Genomic DNA, 10,034 nt, shown 5'->3' with positions numbered 1-10,034 from the left:
TTTCTCACAATATTTTATGAAGGAATTGGAAATAAAAACACCATAGAAACAGCTTTATACCATACGCCAGTATAGGTAACATGCGTACTCAACTTTATGTACCTCTGTATAATCATAGTGATTAGAGAACAGTCAAATCGATTGAATAGAGAAGTTGCTGGCAAGGTGAGGAGAGAGAGGAAAAGGGCTATGTGACAATTATTCTATATATGCAAGCAGCGCACATAACACTATGTTATACACCCACAAGTATAGTTTAATGAGCCGTTTGTTCAAATGGTTCGTTCTAATTAAATTTGCTAATTTAAACAGTCCCTCTGTAGTACATTAATAATAGTTTTTGTTTGTTGAGGTGAACAATTCTTTCTCTTATTGCAAAGTATAAAATAGAATATATGAGCATAAGATTGGTTAGTCAGAAAAAATAGAACTGTATCAAAGATATTTATATGTCAATTAAGTAAACTGTATGATCGAGAAAAAATAAAAATATTGAACATGAAAATAAAACTCGTAATTATAGATTGCCCTGTTAGACATCAAACATATAGGACAAAATAGATAAAGACATATGACTAACCAAACATTTCTATTTTTAAAAAGGGGAGTGTAAATACCTAATTATTGTTGTAGTTATAATTCTGAACTTTGGGCTAAATTATTGTTTTAGGTGAGAATCTCAGAAAAATTAGGGACCATAAATAAAAGAACATATATTCGAATTTCCAAAATTATTTTTCTGTATTATTTCATTTACATTAAAACAAACCCCTTCATTCATCCATTTGTTCATTGGGCAACTACTGTGTGCCAAGCCCTGTGCCAGGCAGTGGGAATTCATCGGTGACCAAGTTTATAGTCACGTAGGTGAGTTCGCTGCTAATGGAAGTGTTCATATGCCTAAAAGTTTTATTAGATCTTATTTAACAAGTGCTTTTTTACCCCTAAAATAAAAACGTCATAATTAGGTAATCATGTTGTTTAAATTGTTCCTAGTGTTCAATCTGTAGACACACAACTGCCATAAAACTGGTATCAACATAAATTTCTCTAGTTTAAAAAACTATTAAGGGAATACAACATTAATTAGTCTCAGATGCAAGCATTTTTATACATACCTTTTTGGAAAGTGAGTTCATTAATGCGCATTATATTTTCACATTTTTAATTTTTTAAGAGTTTAACACCTAAATTTAATCTCCTCTCCAAAGGTTCTGTCCAGCCATTCATAGTTCATTTCAGTTAATCCCTATCCTATTATAAAATTCAGAAGATTCTGGTAATTAATCCTAGCAATCTTAAATTTGAGTTTGAGAATATACAAATGAATTATGTACTTCATAAATACATCTTATTAAAAGAGCCAACTTTGTTTAATGTTATAAATAACACTGATAACCATTTGGTGGACAATTTCAGGACAGGATCTTGATGGCATCAAAGACCTTGAAACAAAGCTAGTATTATTACACTATAGTGTAGAATTCTCATGCATGATTCTGATTCTTACCAGATCCTTTTAGGTGTCAAAAATGTCACTCTATCCAGTGAGCAAGCTTAAATAATTGAGTGTTTTCTTAGTACTAAGGGAGAATCATTTCTTACACATTTTTCCCTACTATTTTAGGATTGAAATTACCATTGTTTTAACTATGTGATTATTCTCTGATCTTGTTAGGGAATGAGCAATCTCATAAACAGTATACATATTTTCCCTCAAACATTCTCTTTTGACCACTTTATATTATATATTTTCAGTTAACAGTCCATTAAAAGATCATAGGAGGAGGGTGGGATGGGTGGGCCATCTTTCAGTGTCATGTAGTAAAAGGATTATTTTACTACATAGAATTTATCTAAGATACAAGATATTTTAAAGATGTGTTAACTCTAATTATAATAATACTATAGTAATTAGAAAAAACAGTAACTCCAATATTTTTCCAAATACGGGTTTGTATTATAATTGTGGCCTTATAATAATATTTTGTTTCACTTACTCAAACTAATTTAAAATTCTCTTTCCTTAAAAAGAGGTCTAAATAATTCTGAAATCATCAAAATGAATTATATGGCACATAAGGGTATGGGTTTGAATATCACAGCTACCTAGAAGCTTAGAGACCTGGGGTAGGTTACATAAACCTTCTGAGCCTCGAGAGAAAGGAAATTGTATGATATCATGTAAGGGTGTAGAGTAGCAATAGCTACCACTTACATCGATGGCATTTATTTCTACCACCAGGCTCTATTTTAAGTGCTTAATATGCATTAATTCAATACTCACAACAACCTTATGAGGTGAGAAAACTGAGGTGCTTAGAAGGTACTTAACTTGTCCCAGGCCACAGATTTTGTAAGTGAAAGAGCTGGGCTTTTAACCTAAGCAGTCTGGTCTTAGATCTAGTGCTTTTAGTCACTACATAAATGGCCTCTCAAAAAGGTTAAGACAATGTGTATAAACATAGTTTGAGAATATAACTACCCTTAAAAATAATAGATCCTATCATGATCAAGATAGCAATTATAACTAGAGAAACAAACCTCTTTCATACCATTGCTAAAGGAGAATCTGGGTGATAAAAGATAAAGTCAGGAGAAAATAAATCAAAAATCTATTACAATCAATGTATTTCACTAGTAATGGCCTCTCGAATAAGATACTTTCATTTTAGACTTTTTTCTCTTTTTTCTCTCTTCTTTCACATAACCAATTTGTTGTTAGAATTACATATGGCCTTCAGAATTGCTCTCGGGATTGTCTTTTTTTTTTCTCCTGAGAGATTAATAAATCCCTCACAGCTGGATTAATAAAACAAGAATTTGGAGCAAGAGACATGACTGTCATTGTCAAAAGGAAAGAGCCAACTGTCATAAAGAAGTCCCTTTGAAATTAAATATTTTAATTGCTCTTCAAATCTGAAATGAGAAACTGCACTGGCTGTAAAGCTATGAATCGGTGCTAGCGGCTTGTGGTGACTGTGCCCAAGATGGCACTAGGGTTCTAGAAGAAGAGGAAGAAAGAGGCATTTCTCTTTCCAGTCACTGCCTTGTGTGGTCACTAAGTCTTGCAGTCCTGGGGCTGTTCTGCATAACATATGGGAAAGTGAGGATCAAATAGGAATAGAATTCTAAAATTCTGTACATTTCATCCTATAAGCAAGAAACACATATACTCACTTTTTTATTGTAGATGTCACCAAGCATCGTACTTGCTCTCACAACATCTAGCCACTGAAAATTGTTTTGTGAAATTTTCACAACTTTTTTCAAGTATTTAATTGCTTCTGTCATTTCTCCTTGGCTAAAATAAAGAAGATAGGAAAAAATTGGAGTATCATTTCACTTCGTGTCACAGTGAAGAGAAGATAGTTTGTGTCTTTGCTTTGGAAAGTACAAGATGGGTATTGGGATAACCAAATTGAAAGCGAAATATCAAATTTAAGAAATATGTCACTTGTTTTTGAGGGAATATATAGTAAGTTAAAATTTAAACCTTTAAACCTACATGCACTGCCAGTGGAAATGTAAACTGAAGCAGCTGCTCAGAAAAACAACTTGGCCATTCCTTGCAAACTGTAACACACAGCGGCCATAGACCCAGCTATTCCACTCCTACATAGACACCCAAGAAAAATGAAAATGCGTCCATGTGAAAACTCGTACATGCATGTTCACAGCAGCATTATTCTTAACAGCCAAAAAGTGGAACACAACCCAAAAGTCTTATCAGTTGGCGATGGATAAACAAGATGTGGCATATCTACACAATGGAATATTATTTAGCCAAAAAAAGGAATGAAGTACTGATACATGCTATAATATGGATAAACCTTGAAGTTAAAGAAACCAGTCACAAATGGCTGCGTATTGCATGATTTCATTTACATAACATATCCAGAATAGGCAAATCCATAGGGACAGAAAGTAGGATAGTGATTTCCAGAGGCTGGGCAGGGGTGGCGCGTGGGGAGTGGCTGCTAAAGAGCATTGAGTTTCTCCATGCAACGTTTGTAATATACTTATACTAAAAACAATTATTTGTTTGTCTTATACTAAAAACAAATATTTGTTTGTAAGACTGAGGTTTCTGCTCGCCCAAAGCTGGCTCTTCCCAGAGTCTGTCCAAGGCCATCCTCTTTCCTCTACTATATGCTTACAAGGGGCAATTTCATTTCCTACTATGACATACCTTAACTCATGTGTCACCTAATGATAAAGCTGAGGGCATTTTTGCAATCCCTCTTTAAGAAATGCCTTCATAGTGTAGTGTTACTATAAAGCATTCATAAGTAATTTAATCGATTTTGTTCCCAGAATGGAGTTACCCCTAGAGAGTATCACACGTGTGACTAAATCCTTTTGGCTGTTTCCAAAAATCAAACCCACCTTTCAAACAATGATGTGCTGCTATGGGGGTCTTTCAAATGGATATGTCATCAGGTCAGAAAGCATTTCAAAGAAGGTTAATTTTAAACAGGTAGTGGCAAGATTAGAGGTATTGACTTGCATAACTTTCCAAGATTTGACGAGGACAGCATTCATTTTCATAGATAAGCAGTGGTATGTTTGTAAAATTAAGTTAGAGTGCTTTCAAGTCACAGTGTGCTATGGCAAATATTAGAAAGATCTAGGCTCAAATCCCAGCTTGGCCTGTTAGGTAAATAACTTTGAACATATCTGCATTCTTTCTCGACTTTAGTTTCCTCATTTTAAAATGGCCATAAAGTGTTGTGAGATGAAAAAGTACATATATGTAGAGCCTGGCACATAGTAGAGATTCAACAAATGGCAACTAGTATTATTACTACCTCTCAGTGAAGTGAAAAGCTCTCATATCTATGCCTTTGCACTTGATATTATCTACCACCAGTCAAAAAGAGAAGTCAATTTAGCTAAGCATTACTTTTTGAAAGTATTTCATTATGCAATGAATAAAACACCATAATTTGAATGGACACGCTGCAAGGCAGATAGACACATAAGTCCTGGTGTCTACTTTCCAGAAGGAAGAGTCAAAAAACTAATCCTTTTTGTTTACCTGAGTATCAGGTACTAGCAAATACAGTTTTTTTTCCTTTCTTATTGGTAAAAGAATGATCTATATATCAGAAATAGAACAGAATTTCACATTCCCAGAGTTACTATTGCTTTGATGATTTTCTCACTTTTTCATAACAAAATTATGAATAATTTTCTTTCACAATTAGGAAGAGCTGAATTCTCCAAAAAAATTATGAATAGTTTGCAGAATATTTCAAATGCAGATATGGAGTAAAATACTACAAGAAGTGCGCTCTTTATGGTAATTTAAATATTTGTTCTGTGGAACAAATAAAATGGTGTTGAGAGAGCTCGAGTATAAAAAATATTAATAAATAAAACATTACGCTGCTTAGAATTTTGAGCCAACTTGTAAATTTCTAGGACTAAAATGTTTTATCAAATTGATGTTAACTCTCCAAGCTCTTTCTTAGACTGTAATAATAAAAACAAATGATGAACTAAGAAAAAAAGTAGAGACTTTTTTGCATGTCACTTTAAAATCTTAGGGAAAAATGATTATTTTTATTTAGCTAAAATGGGCTCACTGAAGCTTATTTATGTTCCTAAAAGCGGATTTATTTTTGATGGAAGTCCGTTTTGGATTAAGTTTGGCCTGCTGAGGATTGTTAAATCACAACAAAAAACCAACAAACAAACAAAAGAAGCAAGTTTAGTGAATAAGAAATATGAAATAGTATAAATAAAACTATTGCTGGGCGAGTCGAATTGTTTTTCTCCCAAAGGAGCAACAGAGATCTAAAATTATCTGGAACGCACTCTAACAAATAATGTTACAGAAAAAGTCTATTATAAATTATATGCTCCACACAATGAATGTACAGTTCTATAGCCAGGAAAGCTGCTAATATAGCATCTGAAGTATAAATATTATACGTCGCTTAAAGGATTTCCAAATTTAAAAGTTAGCAATAGATTTAGAAGCCAGTCTTTCTTTGGAAGGGAAAGAATCAAATATTTTCTTAAAGAAAAGCTACAAATTATTTGTGTGAGTTAAAGGACAAGGTTAAAATGTTAGACAAATATTAATTCCAGTTTTCTATATGCAGTGCACAGGTGCAACTGGAACAGCATATTATATGGTATAATCATTAAATTCATTCAACCAGACCTTAGAGAGTTAAAAACATATATTCTGAGGAACAGGACTCCTCGGTCCAAAGAATGAGAATGAAACAGTGCAGAATATTTGTGTATCAAGGTGATTCCAGTTTCCAACTGGGAAAACAGGACTGTTAACACCCACATCCCCTGACAACTGTCCAATTATGTATATCACACTTGGCCTACTGTTTGCAGTAGAAGTAATCAATAAAGGATGTGGTTGAGTGAACATAGATTTTGGTTGAACCAATGCATGAAAACTTAATCATTTACTCAGAGAGAAAAAATCAAATAGAGCAGAGATGAAACAGCCACTAAGGGGTTTGTTGATTGTGCCACCAAGTTTGTGGGCCACAGATGAAAGTAATAAGGCAAATGGAATCAGTGACAGGAGAAAATGTAAAAAGCTATTCTTAATTTCATGAATTAATAGAAATGTTTTGATGTATTTTAGGGGTCATTTTTAGGAAATTTTGCATCAAAGCCTGGATGTTCCATTTTAAAGAATATATGAAAATTACTAGGGCATGTCATTTCTCTCAAGCAAGAAGAAATTAATTTTCAGCTATAACAGAAAGGTAATTTGCACACTTGAAATTTGCTACTGATTGGTTTAAAGATGGCCACTGTGAAAAGTTTTCTAGGAAATAATTTAACTCAAGTTTGCAAGAAAATTTACAATTGGTAAGGAATAAAACCATGCTAATAGTGACGAATATATTTTGAATAATTCTCATTTTAGTGATTCCCTACCCTCTCCCTGCAACCCAATATTCTTTTAAAAAGTCATCCTGATTATCTTGTAAAGCTGTGACATTTTGGTAAATTAGTTATTTCAGTAAATGAGGCCAAAAAATGCTGTAAGGAAAATTGGGGCTTTCCCTCGTTTGTATTTACTCAAATTGTCTGTCTACACGTAATAGTAATGTTTGCTTGGTAATTTCTCAATTCTCTCTTTCTTTTATGAACTATAAGTTTGGCTTTCATAGCTGTGTCATTGGCAATTGTTTTTATTTTAGAATATCAATTCTTTTTTCACTAGTATTCCAAGTAGGAAAAAAAATCGTAAATGCTTATTTTCTGTTATGCTGTTTAATATTATTCAGATCAACAACAAAAATTACAAACCCTGTGCACTATTAAAACCTTCCTCAGTAATGCTAACGCCAGGTCTAGAATAACCAAATGGGCAACTCTATATGACTACATCCTATGTGGTGTGTTTTTCAATTGAAGCCACAGTATAAATTCTTATAACTGTTTTAGAAGCTTCCAGCCTTAAAGCTTATTCACCTTTCAGTGCATGCTCAGCTGATGGCCTTGACATGGTTTCCCCTTCCATTTCCTCTAAAGAGATAAAATATATTTATAGAGATAGGGCTACCATTAGTGAGACTTGTGCAATTGCACAGGTTGGGAAAAAGAGATTTAGAAGTGATACTAAGCTTCATATACAGCTTGATTCATTTCTCAGCTGCCACCAGCATAATTTCCTCTATTTTGGTTGTGCTCCATTTCTTTTGCATGTTGCTGCTAATCTGAGGACAGTTTAGGACTACGAAAGGGATATATGTACATGTGTGTGTGTGTGTGTGTGTGTGTGTGTGCATGCGCGTGTGTGCACGTATCAAAGAACACCAAGCCCTTGAAGAGAAATTGTCTAAAAATGACCACAAAATTTATATCAGAGTGTTTCTAGTAATTAGTGGGCTTGATTTAATAAGGCATCTCAGATATCCAGGTGATATCTGAGATGTCATCTATATCTACATGTATAGAATTTTTGTTTTTGAAACATCTCACTGTCTCTAGAGTTATTTTGCACAAATGGCGAAAAAAATATGCTAAGGATTATACTCCCCTGAATGCCTGTCCATAACCACCAACAATGCGGCAAAACAGCAAACATGGATTGGAAAGCTTACTACGGTGTTGGGACTCTTTCCCTGTAACCTCAGAAGCAGCATTTCCTGTACTTTTTTGTGCTTTGCATAACATTATAAAATTGAGAACCCATGTCCACCATAGAAATCACTGATGGCTTCATTGGTACTTTAGTGGACAGGAATTCTTAAAAGTGGAATTTATTTCATATGGTATAAAAGTGAGATGAGGGTAAATCTTCTTCCCATGATGTTCGCTCCAAGGCAGATTACTAGAGAGCTGAGGGTGTTGGAATAGAATTGTCCCCATCCTACCAAAAACACACCCTACTTCATGATATATCAAATATGGCTGTATCCTTTTCCACATCTAAATCTCAAATAATACTTAAGCAGCCAAATTAAAACACTAGATTGGCTGTTATTGTTATTACCAATATTTACCGGTTAATTGTTCAACTTTCCCTTAGCTTTTACTGTATAGACCAGAATTAAAATCCTGGAGTGGAGACTAAAGTACTCCAGATGAGATAACAGTGTAACAGGTGACAATTATTTTAAGATAACTTCATGTTTTCAGAAATCTTAAAAATAAATATAAAGACTATCGGTACCCAAAGGGACATTCTAATATTTGCCCTGTGACATAGTAAGTGCTCAATATATGTTTATAACTGAAAATATGTTTCTCTGGAGTTTTATCTCTTTAGTTATATTGGGAAATATCATTTTGTAAAAAATTATTTTACGAATGTTAAAGGATGCATTTATTTAACTGTACAGGCTCAGGCCAGGTCTGCTACTACAGAGCAAGACAAATAACCCAATCAATGTCTACTGATTCTGGGCAGTGCTAACAGCAGAGTCAAGTAATTTAATAATCAAAATGAGCTGGACAAAAGAACACAGAGTTGGTGTGTTCCAAATAGACATATAAATTGAATACTTATGAATCTTTTCTTTGTGTTCAAATGTCTGCTTCTTTCTGGTTGTTATTTGGAAAGTAAAAGTTTAAGGAGTAGCTGGGTTGAGCTTCCATGGGCCAATCACCATTATCTGGAGGGACCACAACACTCACCTGGCTCTGCCTTCTTTGATAAACATCCATTCTCTGCTTATAGATATGTCTGTGTCCCTTGTCATTTATATCCAGTGATAAGTGCTTTGTGTTTTATCTGGTATTTTATAGGACACCTTTCATTTCATTGGCATTGGTATTTTAATATTTATTTAATTATTTATTTAATATTTAATGATTATTCTATTGGCAGTGGTGATTATATAATGATGATCCACTTTCAGTTCACTAGGCATACAGTTTTAAACACCTTTCAAATAACAATTTTACTTTTGAAAATACTACCCCGTGTGTGTTTACAAATGGGAAGAAATCAGAACCGTACACAACCTATGTCTTTATCTATTATTATTATAACTAGCATTATTAAAAAGCCATACCTTGGATATAAGACATATTAAAAATCAAGGCCTTAACTTTGATAACTTTTCTTGTTCTTATTCTACTTTAGCTTAAATTATATGCTAATAACCCTACTATACAGTGCAATGAGTAAATGGAGTATACGACAAGTACAATACAATAAGCAAAGGCCAATTATATATTTTTCATGGAAAAATTGGTACTGGAAGTTTTTCAGGTATAGTTTTCTTAAATTTTTCTGTTTTAAATGAAAATTGGGAATACTGTGTTTGCACCCAATTGTTTACCCAGATATGGTCCAAAGAGAGAGATCTTAATGGAAGAAGCATGACTGAAGTATAAATGGAAACTTTCCTCAAAGAAGAAATCTGGAAAGGCTATGCTGAGCCACAGCTACTGAAGCGTACTATATATTTTTGTGCTCTCTGCCTCTTAACCTGTGAGATGTGACCTGATTTTTCCCTTTCAAGCAAGGTCATCACTAAACTTACAGAAAATTAAAAATAAAATAATGCGAAGGAATAAACGAAGAAGAGTTTAAG

At 33.6% G+C, this 10,034-nt stretch overlaps 1 protein-coding gene across 1 annotated transcript in view; it reads right to left on the bottom strand.

Annotated features, from left to right (window-relative positions):
* Positions 1-10,034, bottom strand: part of TTC29 (tetratricopeptide repeat domain 29) — a 199,136-nt gene that overhangs the window by 3,012 nt on the left and 186,090 nt on the right. The window contains exon 11 of the mRNA XM_023530166.1: positions 3,181-3,304. Within this exon, the coding sequence (XP_023385934.1) occupies positions 3,181-3,304 (124 nt within the window). The remainder of the gene's footprint in view (positions 1-3,180; positions 3,305-10,034) is intronic.

This window comes from Pteropus vampyrus, unplaced genomic scaffold, assembly GCF_000151845.1.
Source record: "Pteropus vampyrus isolate Shadow unplaced genomic scaffold, Pvam_2.0 Scaffold47, whole genome shotgun sequence".
NCBI classification, from domain to species: domain Eukaryota; kingdom Metazoa; phylum Chordata; class Mammalia; order Chiroptera; family Pteropodidae; genus Pteropus; species Pteropus vampyrus.
This window is presented reverse-complemented; position numbering and strand designations above follow the sequence as displayed.